Below are 21,381 nucleotides of genomic sequence, written 5' to 3' on the forward strand. Positions count from 1 at the left end.
AAAGTATTTCATTCTCTATGTGCCTGTTCAGCTACTTTCAGACTTTAATTATGTACAAATTTGTACCTTTGTCAACAGATCTGTTAATGTATTGATGCATGCATCAATACAGATCTGCTGACTTAATGACTCACAACAATGTTGCACTATCTTTTTATTATTCCTGCTAGTTCTGCTGAGCCAACAGGACTGTGTGAGAACTGGATTCTGCCCCTTCTTATGCATGATCAGTAGAGTTCTTTGTTAATTTCCACTCAGTTACACCTGTGCAGCCCCAATGAAGATATTAACTTTACACCACAGCTAGAGAGGACATAATTTGGCCTGTGGAACCTTTGCTGGTGAAGAGTGAGAAAAGAACCTAGCTTGATTCTTGAAGGCAAACTGAGCTCATTGAGTTCATTGCTGCAGAAATCACTGGAACATGGAGCTTTCTTCAGAGTAGAATTGTACTGTAAGGATAGAGATGGAAAAAAATGTTAAAAGTGAACGCAAGGGTGGAAAAAGAGGGTTTGTGCCTCTTATTTCTTTAGAAGCTTAAAAAGAGAGAGAATTCCTGATTATTTTTACCGGTAGAAACTCATCTTGTCCAGTTTGGAAGACCCTAACTGGTGCACTGTTGAAAGGATAACCTCACAAGAGCCAAAGGAATGAAAGGTAAGCAACTGAGAGGGAAAGGGATTTTTAGTCAGTGCTTAAAATTGACTTTTGTGAGTTTGTTTTATCATCTATTTAATGTCAGTGGCTAACATTGGAATTCCCAGAGTGGACTGTCTCCCTGCTCCCCAGCTTGTATGCCCCTCACAACATGGAAGAGGAGCTAAGAGTCAGCTAGCTGTGCTTGCATAGCAGCATCCCTGGGGTTTCTGGGAGATGTGGTAGCAGAGAAAGACTTACGCGTTGTCCACACTAGAAAGTTGAACTGCTTTAACTGTATCAGGATAGCAGTACAGTTCTCCTACTGTGGACACAGTCCTTGGGATGAAGGTGTTTTACACATCATAGCTATTTATGTACAGGAAGGGGAATGTTGCACTGATATAAAGTACCTTTATACTGGTTCAACTGTGTCCATACTAGGGCTTTTAGTGATATGACAATTTTGATTTAAAAAAAAAAAATCACACCCCTAACCAACATAATTATACCAGCACAACTTTTAAGTGGAGACCAGGCCTTCCTGATGATGATCTTAAAAATGCATCATTTTTGCTTTCAGTTTTCCCCTCCATTAAATACCAGCTGCTTGCAGTATTGATTAGTTTCTCCTTGGGAAGAGAGCAGTACCAAGCTGCAAATGTGACATGCCCATAAAAATCCCATTCTTTATCAATAAAATTGTGGTCCCCCATCCCACCCACATTGTATTCAGTGAAGCTATTGAAAATCCTAACTGAGAGGTAAACAGTGGAATCCCTAATGCTGACCAAGCTAAGATACACCAAAGAGCCGTTGAGACCCCAGTCACTGAAGAAAGTAGTCTGTAGGCAATCTGTTATGTTGCCTGTGCTGAGATGAATCTGCATCTTTTCACTGATTGCTGTCTATTGCAGATATAGATCACATTTTGTAGGATTATAAAAGAAACCCACAATCTCCAGTGCCTTGAATCAATCTAAACCTCCCTGCAGCAGATGCACTGAATTGTGTTGTTTCAGCAAACGTTGAAACCTCTGCTCAGAATTGTTTGCTCAGCACTTCCTCCTTTGCTGTAATATGCAGGTGACTTTCTCAGGTGTAGTTTCAGTTAGTAAGACGGCTTCAGTGCTTTCCTGGCAGCAAAATAAAACACCACCTACGACTAGAAAGACGATTGACTTGCTTCTCAGCTAACAAGATTTAGGTGGATTATGTTATGTATTTAATCAAGGGATAAGCTCATTGCCTTATTTTAAATGGATCAAATCCTTGAAAATGCCAGCTCTGAGACTAGCTATCAAGCTAAAATATTTGACAGCATTTCAGCAAAGGGGGTAACTGGGGACAGCCTTCCTTTATTTTTAAGTATAGTAGTTTATCCAACAACGTAATACTTGAAATTCAGACAGGAATGTACAATGGCAGCAACACCCTTCTATATCTCTAAAATGTTTGAATACTAAAGGGAGGACAAAACAAAAAGATAATGGTGACCATGAGTTGAAAACTATTCCATCCTGTCTTCCATTCAAGGAGCTCACAGTGCATTAGTCTAATGGATTTAGCTTCCTAAACACTACTATAGTAGATAAGTAGTCTAGTCCTCATTTTACGGATGCTGGAGGAGAAGTGCCTTGTAGTTAAGACAATCAGTGTCAGAGATGGGAATGGAAACCCAAGAGACTGAGACTTGGAAGCAAAATATATAGTGTCATTTAAATAAAATCTATTAAATAGAAATTTGCTGCATATGGTGCACAATGCAGCACTCTTTAATTGCAGGGAGCATGGCTTTGGGGGTACTCTCCACCCTGGATGTGAGGCTTAGTCCATGAGGCAGTAAATGTTAGATAAATGTTTTAAGCCCTGACTACTGGAACTAAGGACTCACTATTCCATTTATTTCATCAGAAATTACTCTTTAGGAGACCAGACTTCACTACTGTGTGTGTAGGAGGCTGTTACTGTGAGGAGATCACACTTAGCCCATGTCTACACTACCACTTATGTCAGAAAAATTGACGACACTCAGGAGTGTGAAAAAACACCCCTCCCTGAGCAACATATGTTTTGCCGGTATAAGTGGTAGTGCGCACGGTGCTGTCAGCAGGAAAGCATCTCCCACCAACATCGCTACTGCTGCTTGTTGGGGATGGTTTAATTATGTCGATGGGAGAGCTCTCTCCTGTCGGCATAGAGCAGCTACACGAGAGATCTTACAGCGATGCCAGCTGCATCGGTACGGCAGTGCCGTTGTCAGGTCTCTAGTGTAGACATAGCCTTTGTGAGTGAAGGGTTTTTGTGTTTATCTTTAGAAACCAGAAGTCAAGAATTTTGGCATCACTCTGAATCCCACATCACCCTTTCAGTGGATCACTGAGTGACATGGTGTGAAGGACTCAATTTTGCAGCTGGTACCTTTATTTATTGTGTGACTCCACAGAAGCAGCACATACCCTTACATGCATTAGGTGTGATACACTGCAGTTTTCTCCTGGTACTTATAACTACTCTGACTGTACCTTGTAGGAGGAATAGGAGGTCACCTTTGGCATCCATCTAAGGCCCTCCCCACTTTCCAAAGGTTGTGCTTCATTGTCTGCCTCACTATTGTTACTAACAATAACAAAAAAAGAACAAGACTTTATGGTCTCCACTGGGTTTAGCCTTAGATACTTATGCCTAATTATAAAAAAACCCAAGTTACTTATCTGAGTTATTTTAACTAAAAAAAAAAAAAAAAAAAAACACCATAATGAAGTGAAGCTCTAAAGAATAGTAGTAATTAACATTTTTATTAACGTTGGGTTAGCATTTAAATTTGAAATTTATTTAAGACAAAACCGTTATTAAAAAAGAAAAGAAAATGAAATAAATGCATAGTAACTATAAAAGAAAAGTCATTTTTAAATGCATTTACACTAGGTGGGCAGAAAGCCAATTTTTCATGCAGCTTGATGGCTGTATATCTTTCTCTAGTTAGGGAGGAGGTTTAATGACTGAACTGTTATCTACCTCCCACCACTCCCTTCTGTGTGAATTTCTGTATGTTTGTAGTCAGTTTAGAAGGTAAACTCTTCAGGGCAGGGATTGTTTTTTACCTTGTTGAATGTGTTTTGTAAACCACCATGTACATTGATGACCTAGTGTACAAATAAAGATATACACATATAAATATAGTGTTTGTTCAATAAGGCCTGGTCTACACTGAGGGGGGCTCAATCTAAGATATGCAACTTCAGCTACAAGAATAGCGTAGCTGAAGTCGACGTATCGTAGATCGACTTAGAATCACTTACTTCGCGTCCTCGCGGCATGGGATCGACGGCCGCCGCTCCCGCCTCTCGCTGTGGTGGAGTTCCAGAGTCGACGGCTGAGCGATCGGGGATCGATTTATCGCGTCTACACTAGACACGATAAATCGATCCCCGATAGATCGATCACTACCCGCCGATCCAGCGAGTAGTGTAGATGTACCCTTTGATTCCAGTCAATCAGGATGAGGTTAGTTCACCCTTTTTTCCCAACAGGCGGTGTTAGCATTTAGTCAAGTGAGTGATTGAGACATTTAAGTAGGCTTGCTAACAGGTGGCACTATGATGCAATCAGAAAGGTAGGCCACAATCTACGTTGCTGGAATACTGGACAGTATTTGATCATGGTCGAATAATAGTCAGTTGACATTATTTGACCGATCAATAGGCTTGTCAAACCTAATTGCAGCTTACGCTCTATCGATTTTTGTCCTATTCTCATATCAGTCAATGAAAATTCTGAATCATTCATGAAATAGGAAGAGAAATCTTTTAAAATTTTGACTCCTCCACCCCTATCAGTGTCATGCAATAAGATCTTAAGTTTTAATAGCTCAGATGCAAAAATGTGGATTTAACAGAATTCCAGTAATATAGTAGATTTGAGGAGCCTGAAGTTTTGATAATTTGCAAAAGTGCTAATAATTCTTTGCACTTGTCTAGCACCTTTCATTTGAGATCTCAAAGTGCTCTAAGATCCATTAGCTAAGCAGCTTCATAATATAATGAAGAGGTAATTAAGAGGCTATTGTCCCGTGTCTCCCCCCTCCCCCCCCAAAAAAAGTGTAGGTGGCCTTTGGAGTGGAACATGGCAACAGTTTAATAATTCACATCAACACTATGAAATAGTTGAGAATAGAAAGGGTGGAATACCCTATCCTTGAAGCTGTAGGAGGAATTTAGGGAGGCAGAATGTATTGGAATTTGTCAAGAATGCCAAGGATAGTGCCTTGGCTCTTAAGTTTAGTTTCTAAAATTCCACAATATGGATAAAATGCACCACAAGATTGTTTGTTTATTTTTTTTGACCTCATAGCAGTGGTATAGCATTTTATTGGTTACTTTTTTCTGTTTAGACAAATGACAAAACATACAGTACCACTAGCAGATCCACTGGTTAGAGCTAATTTAGAGTAGTGGATTCTGGTAACTGAATTTTATAGCACACAAGTCTTTGTGCTGTAGAGAAAGCAGCAGGCTGTGGTGGGGACTGCTTAATTGCCCTCAGGGTGCATTCTGAAGTCTGATTATAAGACAGTGCTGATGAGGTACTTATTCCCCTTGATAAACTTAGTCTCCCAGGTTTCAGAGTGGTAGCCGTGTTAGTCTGTATCAGCAGAAACAACGAAGAGTCCTTGTGGCACCTTCGAGACTAACAAATTTATTTGGGCAAATAAATAAGTCTCTACGGTGCCCCAAGGACTCCTCATTGTTTCAGTCTCCCAGGGTAGCCTTGTTAACACTTAATATCAGACTGTAAATTTTATTTTTTTTTAATTCGATTGTAACAGGTTAGACAATGTTTTAAGTATGTTGGTGGTGGTAAAGTCTAGTAGTGCTTTTGCCTCACCTGCTATGCATTTTGTTCCTGCTGTGAAGGAGGGAGCATACCAGTCTTACAGGACCATGTCTGGTCAATTCAGGCAGTAGTTTTGGTAAACATAGCTTTCCATGGCCAAAAGGATGTGGGAACTATAGGGGGGAAATTATGGTGGCTTCTAGAAGCCACCTCCTGTAAACAAAGTAACTGAGCATATGCAGTGGCCACTTCAAAAATAGGGATTTATTAAATAAAGATATGTAAATACGTCTCTGCTTGCCTTCAGATACCAGTTGTCCATTTAGAATTCCAATTGCTTACATTGAATGTATGTTTGGCCTTTAAAAGACTGTCTGTCTGTCGTTGGGGGAGGAGAGAGAGAACCTCATCTCTTTTCCATTCCTCCTCTCCACCTTCCCCAAAGGGGTTGGAAACAAACAAACATTGTTTCAGCCATGAAAGTAAGGCTATCTGTCCAGTAAGCTTTGTAAATTACATTCATGTGGATCTTATTTTGACATTGAAAACCTGCTAATGGATATTGGAAACATTGAACCTAAAATGGAAAGATAACTTTCTCAATACTAAAAGTTGAACTGGAAGTTGATTAAATAAACATTGCCTTCCTGTATAACAATAACAGCTTGTGCTTATACTACCTTTTGCGCTTAAAAAATTCCTGAGAACATGTGCTTCGTACACAGACAACTTTGTATCCCCATAAAATATCCCTTTTTCTGAATGTTCTCACAAAATAGGCAGTTCAGAAATAAGGACCCAGCTATCATTAGTTCTGGTCTAGAGCACAGTCCTCATTCACCTGAAATTAAGCAGCCTAAACTTGGGTCTGGCTGGTCCTGATCTCTGCTTTCCTGCAAATGAACGTCTGGTGCATTTGTTAACCAGAAGGGATAAAGAAATTCGCCATGGGTAGAAGAATAACTTCTTCCTGACCAAATAGCAACTCTGTCCTTTAGCAGTGAGTTGGACCTTCTGAATAATGCCATCTCTATCAGCTGTTTGCCACCCAGTGGAAGAAATATTTTAAAGTTATCCAAAGTCTACATAAATAATTCCTGATAAAGCCTGATATAAACACCTATCACATAACCACATGATTTTTATATGAATCATGTGAAATGGCAGCCTTGATACCAGAGCATCAAGTTTGCATCTTTCTCCTGTTATAGCAGTTGCAGCAGTTTTGTTACAGTGTTGCAGTTTTTAATGTCAGACAATAAGAATCACTGCATAAGATTTCAGAGGATCTGGGTACTTTGTATGATTTTTGTAGCTGCATTGGGACACAATCGTTTGATTTTAAATCTAGAAGTAACTTAGTCTGTTGACCTCAATACATTGTTAAATGCGTTCTTTTGTTTTGAAGCCAAACTTTTTTTTTAAACTTTCCATAAGTATAGTGGACCTTGCTTACTGGAAACTGCTGTAGTGAAGTAGACCAGAAGTCTGAAATTGTTTTGGGCCATAGGTTCACTCTGCAGTTTTAGTTCTGACATTCTGTGGGGAATATCTTCCCAACAGGAAACTTCTACTGTATTGTGAAAAATAAGTGACCCATTTTTTTGACGAGGGGCACCAAGCTGTTGGCACAGTCATCCATGTGATTAAAAAATAAAACAAATCCTTCAAAAAATTGGAAGTGGTGTGAATCCAACAGTGAAACTTAACAAATTTCAAGCCGGAGGACTGAAAAGGTTTAGAAAAAATGCATATTGAAATGTCACTTTTATTTTCCACCATGTTGAACAATGACTAAAGTAAATAATAAGGGGAAGATGAGTCGTTAGGTTCAGTTAAGATAAAAAAGTCCCATTACCATAAAGCAGCCTTGAAGCTATACTAAGTTTTACTAGGTTAATTGCATCTGCCTTGAAATCAGAATCTTATCTGAAATATTGAGCTCCATGCCGCAGTTGTGTCTTGACTCTTTAGCCCCAGTATGAGGGTTTGAAACCTTGGCAGGAGATTTTTTTTGTTTGTTTTAGATTTTTATATTGCTTTTAGGGAATAAACATGTTTCTGTGAAATAGGAATAGTGTTGACACTACATATGAACCACAACATAAGAATGGCCATACTGGGTCAGACCAAAGGTCCATCTAGCCCAGTATCCTGTCTTCTGACAGTGGCCAGTGCCAGGTGCCCCAGAGGGAATGAACAGAATGGGTAATCAAGTGACTCATCCCCTGCCGCCCATTCCCAGGTTCTGGCAAACAGAGGCTAGGGACACCATCCCTGCCCCTTCTGGCTAATACCCATTGATGGACCTATCCTCTATGAATTTATCTAATTCTTTTTTGAACCCTGTCTTGGCCTTCACAACATCCTCTGACAAAGAGTTCTACAGGTTGACTGTGCGTTGTGTGAAGAAATACTTCCTTTTGTTTGTTTTAAACCAGCTGCCTATTGATTTCAGTTGGTGACCCCTAGTTCTTGAGTTATGAGGAGGAGTAAATAACACTTCCTTATTTACTTTCTCCACACCAGTCATGATTTTATAGACCTCTATCATATCCCCCCTTAGTTATCTGTTTTCCAAGCTGAAAAGTTCCAGTCTTATTTATCTCTCCTCATACAGCAGCTGTTCCATACCCCTAATCATTTTTGTTGCCCGTTTCTGAACCTTTTCCAATTCCAGTATATCTTTTTTGAGATGGGGCAACCACATCTGCACACAGTATTCCAGATGTGGCCGTACCATGGATTTATATACAGGTAATATGCTATTTTCTGTCTTATTATCTATCCCTTTCTTAATGATTCCTAACATTCTGTTCACTTTTTTGACTGCTGCTGCACACTGAGTTGATGTTGAAGTTAGAGGCTGAATCTCAAATTTTCTTCAGTTTTGCCACACTGGAGGCAAACAGTGCAACCCTCCAAGCTGTGCACACTGCCTCACAATCCCTTTTGGCTTTGGCACAGAATTTTTCATAAGGAGGAGGGAGAAAACTTGTTCACCTTAGCCTCTAAGGATAGAACAAGAAGCAATGGGCTTAAACTGCAGCAAGGGAGGTCTAGGTTGGACATTAGGAAAAAGTTCCTAACTGTCAGGGTGGTTAAACACTGGAATAAACTGCCTAGGGAGGTTGTGGAATCTCCATCTCTGGAGATATTTAAGAGTAGGTTAGATAAATGTCTATCAGGGATGGTCTAGACAGTATTTGGCCCTGCCATGAGGTTAGGGGACTGGACTCGATGACCTCTCGAGGTCCCTTCCAGTCCTAGAATCTATGAATCTATAAACCCAAGTTTTGGAGATGGAAAGAATATTCAAATATTTTTAGGGCCTGGTTCTACTCGTTAAAATGTCATCGTGTGATCCCATGTGTGTTTCAGTGACTGTAGAGCAGATATGTTCCATTTCCATGTTTTTTTTAAAAAAATATTAATTGCAAGCCTTGCACTTGCACTGGAGAATTTAGGGGGTGTGCTTTCCTTTTGCATTATTAACTTTAACATTCTTGCATGAGACTTGACTGTTAATCAGTCAAGTCTATAGTTTTCTCACTAGGTAAAAGAACTTAATCAGAATTTGAATTAAACCTAGACCCCTGGTAGGGGTGAGACACCTATTATCTGACGACTGACCAGAAACACACACATTTGGCCTCTATAAGAATAGTTCAGTTGCAGCCACAGCTCCTAGTTTGTTGTGTTAACAGCTTAGATTCATTTCATCTTCACCAGTAGTGAATTGAAACTGCACTGCTGAGAAGTATATCAAGTATCTTACTCCTGTCTGAGAAATGTGGAATGTCCCAAATGACTGCATGCCATAAACTGTTTAATTCTTATGGCTGGGGTGCTAAAACTTAATTAGGAAGCTAGGATTGGATTGGATGGCAAGGCTTTATTTAATCCACCAAACCAGATAAACCCATTATTCTGTTTAAAATCTTCCAGGCTAAAAATAATTTGTAATCTCTCCTGAGCATAGATAATCTTTTTCTAATTTAAAGGACTAACCAGTCCAAATGCTATTTTTCTTTAAATTGAATGTGATATAGATAGTGGCTTTAAATTTTTAAGAATTATTTCTATTGTCTATTCTTCCCTGGATGTAGCAGCCTGCTCCAGAGTATCTGAATTTTGGGCCTGCAACGATCAACACAGCTAGAAACACCATGTAAATAAATGTAGTGATTTTATTTTGAAGAAGTGCAGGAAATAGCTCAAATTTAGCCTCCCCTCCTGTATGATTTTCTTGGTATCTGGAACTTGAAGGTGAAACTGAAAGACAGCACCATGTTTTTAGGCATTCTTGTTTTGGGGAGGGGAATGAATGACGTTATACATACACGCTCCCCTGGTCCAGGAGTTCAGGAGACCCCTTCTTAGCTCTAGTTGAGGCTGACTGTGGATTGACCTGAGCATTCCTTTAGTGGCATTTGCTGCTCTCTCTTAAAAGGTTTTTGCCTCTGCGGCATTCTTGCCACCTTCTGGCCCAAGGAATGGGGGTGGGAGTAGGAACTAACTAGTTGGATCTCTTGCATTTAATGGAGAGCGTGGGTCCCTCTCTTTCTCCCCAGAAACTTGTTTGTTGAAAGCAGATGGCTCTGTAAATTAAGTAAAGATCCCACTCTGCCTAAGGATAGTGAGGAATCAGTGCTCAGTGAATGACGGATTTATGAAGGTCTTAAAATAAAAGCAGTTCTGAGGTGGTGGTTGGAACTCTGATGCGGCTCTTGCTGTTGTTTCCTACAGGCTGAACTGTAAGCATTTGCCAGGGTTCAGGTTCTCAACAGTACGTAGGTGGTGCCACGTTAAGAAGAGATAAGGTGTTGGTTACTGATATTGGTACTCAGCTCATTGAAGAGAAAGTCTGTGGCATTATAGACTTAACTGTGTAATGCCCATAAGTCCTAATTGGACACAGTAGCATTACTTTTCTTGGCTTAGTGGAAAATCGGATCCGCAGCTGATGTTTCCCTTCCTCTTAGAGACCGTGTTACCGGCCCTGGGGAAAGAGAGACGCTAGCAAGAAGTTAGTCTGGTCTCTTAACTCTCTCCTTGATTGATTACAGTAAATGGAGAGACAATGACATCTGCATAGTTGTGAAGGGGGAGGGAAGGAATGTAAACAAGAGACAAGCTAATGTGGAATTGCGTCTCTTCATGAGCTCTAATTACCTTAAAATAAGAGAATCCGAATCTTGCTAGGAAGGCATGCATCTGATGAAGTGGGTTTTAGCCCACGAAAGCTTATGCCCACATAAATTTGCTAGTCTCTAAGGTGCCACAAGTACTCCTCGTTCTTTTTGCTAGGAAGGGTAATCATTAATTTAGGTAAATGTTGGTTGATGTGCTCCATATTTTTTTTCCTCCCAGGTGTGTCACTTTTCGTGAGAAAAGGTTTAGTAATTACAGCAGGAGACTGGGAATCAGGACTGGGTTTTATTTCTGACTGGCTTGGTACTGACAGTAGACAAGTAGTTTAAATTATGTGCCTGTTTGCCATTCAGAAAATGACAGTATACACTTAGCTAATAAGATGTTAAAAACAGCACCCCTACACCTTCATAGCACTGTATGACCATACTGATTTATGGCAAGGAGCAGTTATTCCCTCATCTTATAGATGAAAGATCCAGGACATCGTTTACCCTTGGGGGATTACTTACCTGGGGCCACACATCAAGTATGTACCAGAGCTAGGATTAGAATTCTGGCTCCCAGTTTATATGGTTAATCATATAACAAGTCAGCTACCTCAGAGATTGAGATTTAATATATGCAACTTTGAGGTCCGTGGATGAAAGGCATACTCAAATGAATAGTATGTATTTTAGAAGCTAGTTCTCTTGAAGTTAAATCATCCCAATTAACCACTGGAACAACTTACTGTGAGTTGTTGTACATTCTTCATCACTTGAAGATTGTAAACCAAGACTGGAGGTCTTTGGTTTAAAAACAAAATGCTGTAACTCAACCAGAAGGTATGGGCTGGATGCAGGAATTCCTGTGTGACATTCTATGGCTTGTGTTTTGCGGGAGGTCAGTCTACATGATCATAGGTCCCTTCTAGTCTTAAAAAAATCTACAAATCCTCCTCTTCTGAAGCCTCAAAATACTTTCACATTTCTGAGATAGTGTGTATATATAGAGAGAGAAATACTCAATTTCTGGTTAAGCAATACTTTGATGTCTAATCTGTTTCTTCAGTCAATCCATACATGTGCAGTTTGAAAACTTGCCAGTTCTGAGTAAATGTTTTGTGATTACTTGCATGTGGTGCCTCTGCACTGTTAATTTTTAGCCTAGCTAGTGCTATAAATTGTTCAGCAAGGAATAACTTATTAATAAATGGTAGATAAAGGGGTGATACCAATGTTACCACATTTAAGAATAAGCATTTGTTCTCTAAAATTAATATAAATTCAAGACCTATAAAACTGCATGTTTTTGCAGTCTGCATAGTTGGAGAATACTTTTTTCTTCTTATCTAAATTAGATAGAGGGCCAGTAGCATTGCTGGTGTATCTTTGCATGTACAATATGGGGAGGGAAAATTGAAAAAAAAATCCAGCCTCCTAATCGCTCAGTGCCCACTTTGTGCTCTTGGTAGTCTAACAGTCATAGGAATTGCACAGTTATTTAAGGCTTTGTCTGTGCTGAGCTTTGGTAAAAGCTCTCACCGCTGCTACCACCACTGGAGCTGCAGTGGGGGTAGAATGCTGCTGGAAGAGTTTAACAAAAGATTCGCTGTAGAGAAGGCTCTGTTGGTTATTACATCCGTTTGTCTCTTTTAAGCCACATTGCAAGGTCTTTGCAGCAGGGAACATGTCTATCTGTACTAATCAGTGGACAAAAACAATGGTGTCCTGATCATGATTGGAGCTTCTATGCTACTGTAATACACATTAGTATTAATAAAATGAATTATTTAAGAGATCTGTTTTTCAGATTCTTTAGCATATTGCATGTGTACTGCTGAGTGCAATATTTTGTGTAATATTGTCAGCTTTGCATTATTTCCAAAAGCGGAGTTCAATCTATGTACTGCGGTAGTGCCAAGGAGCCGCAATGATTGGTCAGGGTCATGTTGTGCTAGACGCTTGACAAACATGTAAGAAAAAGATGGCCCTTGCCCTGAAGAGCTTATCCTCTTAGGGTCAATAATTTCTGGAGCTTGCTGTCAGACTTGTCCCTAGATGACAGTTGGGATTGGTCACCAGTTACGTTCTGGAATGCAGGTGAATGGCATTCCATAAACCCTAGTTTTCCTGAAAAAGTTAACATAGCTTGATTAGAATATTTTTTGTTAATTCAGAAGTGGTCCATATGCATTAAACAAGGCTTTCAGGCCTACTTACAAATCAGGAAGAATGTCAGATACTGTAGAAACAGAGGTTGATACGAGAGCCCCTAAACCATACTGCATGCTTTTTTGTTGGTCGTGGTTTTGGGGTTTTTTTAAGAGTAGTCTGGGAAGATTGTCTCATCAGGAAACATCGGGCCCCAGTACTCCAAACTGATAACTGTTTCTGTAGTGTGTGAACCCACCCCTTTGATTCTCTCAGGTTGCTGTCTGTTAACTGAATTCCCCCCCTGCACCCTTCCTGGCTGTTGTCTAGCAGTTCCTGCTGTATCTTTATCTTCATACCATCTGCTGCTGAGTGCATTAATTCATTAATAAAACAAACTAGATGTTCTTGCTGTTTCCTCCCAACAATGAAACACTAAAGGAAGCATTTCTTTCCTCTTCCTATTTCAGAAACATGCTAACAGACAGTGACTGTCACTGGACTCTTATCCCTTCTTGCATAGACTGGTTAGCAGGAATAGTTGTTCAGGACCTCTTCCTAATAAGCCTCTGAACTGGAAAGTTTCCCACTGTTGGCGTATCATTATAGTGAAGTTAAATTCATTTCCCATGAGAAGAGGTTATTCTATTTCTTTGTTAGAAGGGCTACTAAAATACCAACTGAAAAGTTATTACAGGCAGCCTGCAGCATTGACTATGTAATTGGGCTTTGTCTCACAGTTAAAGCTATTCCCATCTATCTTTAGTTTCGTAACAAAAACTCGTGTCTGTAGTTCTTGGGCCATGGCCATTCTTTCCTTTGTTATAAGCTTATAAGGCACGCGCTCTCTCTCTCTCTCTCTCTCTCACACACTCTCACACACACACAGACACACACATCTACCATACTGTCACATCTCAAGAGTGGGGATTTCTAGCTGCAGTTGGATGCCTTAAATGACGTTAAGACTAAAGTTTGATAGATCTGGATTCATATTTATAAATCCCAGCCAAGTTGACCTTAACCAGCATCTCTCTCCCTCCATTGTCATGCAACATGCTGTATACCAGTTGTCTGCCACCTTTGGTATAAATATAGCTTGTAAATTACTTCGTGCTGCTATGAGATGAAAAGCACTATGCAAACATAATTTAATAATAATAATCCTGTATGAACCATTAGATCAGGGATAGTCTATTTTTTGTCAAGGTCCAAATTTCTAGGTCAAGGGTATAGTCAAGGTCCAGACTCAAGAAAATAATAAAATAACATCAATAATGATAATAAATAAATAAGATTTCAGAGTCTGTTCAAAAGCATCTAGTGATCTTCATTTGGCCTGTTATCTGCCTGTTTTAGACTAGCCATGCATTAGATCAACAAGATCTCATTCCAAGAAGAATTACTGCATAGCTGAAGCATAGTTCAGCCTGAACAAGCACTGCAACTGCATATGTACATATGCACATTCTTTTGTAGACAAAACAGCAACAGGATATTTGGTAGCTTGAGTTCTTCTGCTGATCATAGCTTTGCCAGTTTTGCATGGAGAGAAGCAGTCTGTAAGTAGAAAAGTCCCAAATTACTCACCGTTTTATAGGTCAAAATCAATAACTTTGAAACTCCACTTGGAAGCTAATAACTTCTATTGGGGAGGTTTGAGTGCAGTTCAGAAATTCCTTATTGAAGACTTAAGCATGGCCATCTATGGGCTTGATCATGACCTGCTGAACAACCATGACTCCCATTGAAGTTGTTTAAGAGCTTTATATGGATAAAGACTGCAGTGCTTAATATGGCTTCCTGTAATCTGAACAAATCGCATGTCCCAGTTATGGATAATTTTAAGGTTCCTAATAATGGCAGCATTTTTTATACTGCGGGAGTTCTGGGGCTGCAGGATAGGCGCCCCTCCCCTGGCCCCAGCAGGGCAGCTGAGGAGGCAATCCTGGAATCTGCATGGGGCATAATGAAGCAAAAACTTTGTCGCCAAACCCCGCAGCCGGGGGTCTGGCTGCCTCAGCAGCGCCGGGGGAGGCAGATTCTCCCCTGGCCTATTATACTCGCTGCCCATGATTTTAGTCATGGGTATTTTTAGTAAAGGTCATGGGCAGTAAACAAAAATTCACGGCTTGTGATCTGTCCATGACTTATACTATATACCCCTGACTAAATCTTTGGGGGGCTGGCCCGGAGGGCACTGTGAGTGCTTGGGGGAGAGGGGGTCACATCCCTGGGGGCACCGCGCCTCCCTGGTAGCGGCAACATCCCTCTCTCTCAGTTCCTAGGCGGAGGTGTGGCCAGGCAGCTCTGCACACTGCCTCCACTACAAGCGTTGGCTCCGCAACTCCCATTGGCCAGGAACCACGGCCAATGGGAGCTGCGGGGGTGGTGCTTGCAGGTGGAGGCAGCATGTATAGCTGCCTGGCCACGCCTCCGCCTAGGAGCTGAGGGAGTGGGATGTCACTGCTTCTGGGGACCCCCCCGCGGTAAGCGCTACCCTGAGCCCCCTCCCATACCCAAACTCCTGCTTCTGCGGGGGGTGGGAGGCGGTGGCCTGAGACTGCCCCAGCAGCGGCCAGTGCGACTCTCTCAAGAGCTGCCTGAGCTGCTCAGGCGACCCCTGGGCCAGGCGTACCGGCCGCTGCAGAAGTCACGGAAAGTCATGGAATCCGTGACCTCTGTGAAAAATTCTCAGCCTTACCTATGCGACATCGTTAGGTCGACCTAACCCCCACTGTAGATGCAGCTAGGTCAATGGAAGATTTCTGCCATCAACATAACTACCACCTTTTGAGGGGTACAGTGGTGTAGTTGCAGTGCTGCAGCTGGGCCATTGTAGTGCTTGTAGTGTAGACATGCCCTCAGTTTAGAACTTTGTACTGGGGAATGTGGATGCAGTGCCCTAGTGCCTGGGAGTACACACAGGTCTTCTGGGGGTGTATCAACTCATCTAGACGTTTGCCTATTTTTATGGCGGGCTATATAAAAAGCACTAGTGAAGTCCATACAAACTAAAATGTTATACAATGACTTGTTTATACTGCTCTGAAATGTATGTACAAATTCCAATCAATTTATTTTATAATTGTATGGTAACATTGAGAAAGTAAGCATTTTTTCAGTAATAATGTGCTGTGACTTTTGTATTTTTGTCTGATTTTGTAAGCTAGTAGTTTGTGAGGTGAAACTTGGGGGTACGCAAGACAAATCAGACTCAGAAAGGGGCACAGTAGAACCACTGTCCTAGAGTAACCTTTCTAACCTGTCAGTGACTGAGTGGGTGCATAATAAGCTTTGGAGCTTCCTGGTATGAGCCAACCTTTGTTTTTCCAAGTTAAGCCTTTGTGCTGTATGTTGCTACAGAAAGCCAGTTGCTTGTTACAAAAATGTATGGTCCTTGTCCTTGGGTTCAGAGGTATTTTGTTGGTTTACTGCTCACCCTTGTGCTGAGGGCCTCCTTTTTAATGAATGATGTCATCTTTGCTTAACTTGTTAGTATTTTCATCTCTCCTTATAGCTTTTCCATCTCACTGCTTCAGGGGGCCTTGGGTCACTTTTAAATACCCTTGTTTAAATCATTTACCTGTGTTGGGTTAATTTAACCTGCATTTTTCCTCTACTTTCAAACAGTCTGTTTTTTCCTCTATTCAAGCCCCAAAAATGAATACAAACATTTTAAATCTCATTAGAATTGTGATGCAAAGTGGCAAAAGGGAACTGAAGATCTGACAATGAAAAGACTAGTGAAAATGAATTCTTCTTGTAGCCAGCAAGAAACCTGATTAAAGGGTTGGGGAATACAATAACAAATACATAAAAAGAACAGGAGTACTTGTGGCACCTTAGAGACTAACAAATTTATTAGAGCATGCTCTAACAAGTACTCCTGTTCTTTTTGCGGATACAGACTAACACGGCTGCTACTCTGAAACAAATACATAGTATTTGCATAATGCTTCACCCTCAAAGTGCTGTACAACATCTTATCTGAGGTTAAAAGGGGTGATTGTCCTCTGGGGTAGAGATAAAATAGAGTAATGATCTTAGATATTGGGAACATTCTAGTCACAGAGGAAGACACTTATCACTGAGGGCTGCTAGGCTATAAGGAAAACAGTCTCTTGAAATAAGGGGGTGACCATCCTCGGAAGTGCTGAGAAACCGATTAGAGACAATGCTGATTAGATAGAATTTTGCTCAAAGCAAAGATGGGACTGCATGGTTTAGAGCAGTGATACTCAGGGCTTGTCTACACTGGCAATTTACAGCACTGCAACTTTCTCGCTCAGGGGTGTGGAAAAACACCCCCTGAGTGCAGCAAGTTTCAGCGCTGTAAAGTGCCAGTGAATAGTGCACCAGCTCTGCATGACTACACAAGCCACGTTAAAGCACTGCCCTGGCATGTACACTGAGGAGAGCTTTTATGTGCCAAGGATGACACCTGAGTCATTGTACCCTCTTCTCTGAGTTGTCCAAAAGAGTTTTTACAAAGCACAGAAAGGAAAAAAGGCATCTCGCTCCATAAACGGTCACTATCCAAATGGCAGAAACTCCTGCTTCTCCTAGGAACTTGCCAAAAACCATGCCTCATCAGCTGAGCCATCAGAAGGTCAGAATATTAAGTTGTATCACATTTTCCTGAGCCACCCCACGGCCTTTTGTGGAATTATTCATTGTAGCATATTAAAATGTAAATGAAAGATAAAACCAGAAGGAGAATGTATGTAGACTTCTTTACCACACTTTTTACAAAACCTATGTAAATTTGTCAGTGAGCCTTATTTGTCTTTTAATTTTGGACCAGGTATAAAATTTCCTCTTTCTACACAATTCTTTTAGCAATTTTCTTTAAAAATAGATAGAAATCCCCTCACAGACTATTACATGCCTGCCCTTTATTCCAGTTTCCCTTATTCCATTCCACATGGCTAACCCCCTCCTTGTGGTAGGGGTTTCTGCTATCAGGCTAGTGGCAGCCTATGGGGTGAGATGTTCTGCTCTTTTCTGTGCTCTACAATGTAACTCGCTTCTAGGATACATCTTCTTTGTCATTAATAATCTGTGGCCTTGGTGCAGTTGTTCAAATAGACTTTATTTAGAAATTGACTATGGCTGTGTATAAACTAGCACTTTTGTTGGTATAACTTATGTTGCTCCAGTGTGTGAAAAAACACCCTACTGAGAGACATAAGTGGCACTTCTGTCGGTGTAAATGTGGACAGCACTATGTCGGCATGAGCCTCCTTGCCAACATACCTGCCGCTGCTTGTTGGGGATGGTTTAATGATGTCGATGGGAGAGCTCTCTCCTTGGGATAGAGCAGCTAAGCAGGAGATCTTACAGCTCTGCTGTAAGTTCTCTATATGTTCCTCGGAAAGCCAGGAAAGGCATATGCCATCTGTATTTATTAGTAATGCTGCCAGTAAGGGTAAATCTATTTTTAAAAAATCCTTTTTTGTCCAAAATGGCTGGTGGCACAAAAATGCATATGTCCAAACATGATAGATAGGGGCCTTGGAAAAGGCAGAAGGGGACCAGACAAAAGGCAGCAGAGGACTTAGCAACATGTAAAAAGATACGTGATGAGTAAAGGTAGAGTTATTACTACTTACTAGTCTAGTTCTAAGCATCCCAACAGACAGGCTTTGCTAGTATACTGACTAAAGGTGAGCTTCAAGGCTAATGAAAATGGAATAAATTCCGTGTTTGTGCTGATTTCTGTTACTAATCAGGCTGTAGTGCACCATCAGCACCAAAACCCTTAATTCACTCTTATTGAAGTCCCCCACTTACAAAGTCCTGTATTTCCTGGTTTACTGAAAACGTCACCCAGTGGTATCAGGGTTTAGTAGGAATGTAGCCTCTAACTATAAAATATAGTCCTGGATTTTAGGACTAAATAGTTTAAATTCCTTTTATTGTTCCAGATATATTTTGAAATATGCCTTAGATGTAGTCTTGTGAAATTGTATGATCTTTCCCATCCCACATCGGGTAACTTGTGCATGTGCCCCCCACAAAGAGCTTCTTGACTCAAGGAAACTGAGGTGAAGCAGAATGGTTCCAAAAAGGGTTAAGTATTTGAGTTTCTCTTACCTATAAAATTTGCTGCTAATTTAATCTCTCTGGTTATTTCTTTCAGTGAACACCTACCTCTTCATGATGCAAGCCCAAGGCATCATGATTCGTGAGAATATGAGAACAATAGGAGCTCAGGTTTATGAGCAGGTGGTCCGCAGTGCCTATGCCAAGAGGAACAGCAGCATGAATGACTCAGGTATATTTTTAGTAATTAAGTCAATTTGATTAGAATTCCCATTACCATTGGAAAGTGACTCAGTCTAAACAGTTTTTCTTAGGGGAATGAATGCATGGGTAGACACGAGAGGAGAGTTTGCTTTTAGGTCACCCTCTATAATATAATATAGAGGGTGATCTAAATATAATAGTCTATATGGCCCTTTCCTCAGATGCCTCTAGTAACTGAGGTATTTACAAAACAAGACAAGAATGGGTTGCATCCTTTTTCTTCCATCTGCTTTCTAGAGATGCAGTGAGTGACATCTGTGAAATCACGTTTTGTTTTCTTGAAGGGGTAACACAGAAATGCATATGCTTATGAGCCTCACTGTTCACATGCAAGAAAGGACCTGAAGTTGCCCTAAATTGTTTGTTTCAGAAGTGGGAGTAGATACAGGGGTTCCGACTACAAGCCCCCGACTTTTTTTTTTTTTTTTTAACTGCTTACACTATATTCCCTCTAATGTAATGCTGGTTCGACAGCTTTGGATATACCACCTTTGTATTTTAGTGATCTATTTGAACCAAATTGCTCTTCATACATGCCCATCTTCCGCCTCCAAAAGTGGCCTATATTTAAATCTCCCCCAAGGAATTTCCCTGCCAGTTCTCTTAATCTGGTCTTCATCCTTTTATCTTTTTTTCTTTAGACAAGTAGTGCAATTTTGTTATGTTCCTAGGACACACACAAAAAAAACTTGCAGCTTAGAAGAGAGGGAATTTAGGTGCCTGTCACCTCTTACACCATCCCAATTGTGTTTTAATTTAGGTAGCCCAAGCCAAACCGATGGCAGTGTCACGTAAAATTGCTGTAGCAGTGTCGGCTGTGCAGAGGTGGATTAAGATTTATGGGGGCCCTGGGCACAAAGAACATTTGGCTTCCCCCAACTCCCCCTCACCATGGGGCCCCCTGCTCTTCCCCTTCCCCCCAAACGCCCCTCTGGCCAGGCCAGAAGCCAGATCCAAGTTGTGGTAAGAGCTGCCTAGGGATCCTGGGCCATTGTGAGGAACCCCAGACCCTCCACCTGCTCTGGGCGGCGTGCCCCAGGGGGCAGGGACCCAGGTTGGGGGCTGCTCTCGGGCACCTGGCACACTGCACAGGGCAGGTGGAGGATCTGGGGCTTCCCATAGCAGCCTGGGCTCTCTGGACAGCTCTTACCATAGCTGAGGGTGATCATATGGCCCATTTTGGCTGGGACCGTCCCCTTTTTAAGCCCTGTCCCAGACATCCCAACTTTTTTTTGATGATCAGTTGGCAAGAGCAAATGGGACAAATACCCAGTTTTGCCAAAAAAGGGCTTGGTGGGATGAGCGATGGGGCTATGGCAGGTAGGAGGGGCTCGGGCCAGCTCTGCGTGGTGGGAGGGAAAGGAGGGTTCAGGTGAGCACCACATGGTGTTCCATTTTCCTTTTAGAAAGTGTGCTCATCCTACCGTAGCAACTACAGACACAAATTAGAGGGTTGCGATCAAATAAGTTTGAGAACCACTGGTCTAGGTCAGTGGTTCTCAACCAGGGGTACACAGAGGTCTTCCAGGGGGTACATCAACTCAAATAGATATTTGCCTAGTTTTACAACAGGCTACATAAAAAGCACTAGCGAAGTCAGTACAAACTAAAATTTCATACAGCCAATGACTTGTTTATACTGCTCTATATACATGCACTGAAATGTAAGTACCATATTTATATTCCAATTGATTCTCATTTTTACCATATAATTATAAAATAAAAGTCAGCAATTTGTCAGTAATAGTGTGCTGTGACACTTGTATTTTTGTCTGATTTTGTAAACAAGTAGTTTGTAAGTGAGGAGAAACTTGGGGCCACTGGTCTAGGTAATATATAGTGTGTCTTGCTCTTCTAGCTACATAAAGAATTCAAATTTAGGACTTTTACCAGCGTAGCTAATTTGGTCACATGCACACCCCCCACCCCTGACCAACCTAGCTGTGCCAGCAAAATCCCTACTATAAATAGACATAGTTATACCGGCAAAAAAACCCTTTGTTTCTATAGCTTATTTTGTTTGGGGGAAATGGTATAAACTATACTAGCAAACCCTTTATAAGTAACTATTTACATTTAGAATGAAGCGCTGAAGGCATTTCTTTCTAAAACTAAGAGTTAGGCAAACTGATGTCCCACTGAAACTGCTCCTTTCAGTGTTAACACAGAACAAGTGAGTCACTGTTGCGAAAGTTTTGACCTACCTTCATGCAGTATCAGGCTGGAATAACAGTGAGTTTCAGATAAGCACCGCACCTCATGAGGGTGAATCCCTGCTGTGTCACTGGGTTTCACTAGTGAGAACAAG

The 21,381-nt window shown here is 41.2% G+C and overlaps 1 protein-coding gene across 1 annotated transcript in view; it reads left to right on the forward strand.

Annotated features, from left to right (window-relative positions):
• Positions 1 to 21,381, forward strand: part of B4GALT5 (beta-1,4-galactosyltransferase 5) — a 56,368-nt gene that overhangs the window by 19,927 nt on the left and 15,060 nt on the right. Inside the window, exon 2 of the mRNA XM_065414577.1 lies at positions 18,907 to 19,041. Within this exon, the coding sequence (XP_065270649.1) occupies positions 18,907 to 19,041 (135 nt within the window). The remainder of the gene's footprint in view (positions 1 to 18,906; positions 19,042 to 21,381) is intronic.

Source organism: Emys orbicularis, chromosome 12, assembly GCF_028017835.1.
Source record: "Emys orbicularis isolate rEmyOrb1 chromosome 12, rEmyOrb1.hap1, whole genome shotgun sequence".
NCBI lineage: Eukaryota > Metazoa > Chordata > Testudines > Emydidae > Emys > Emys orbicularis.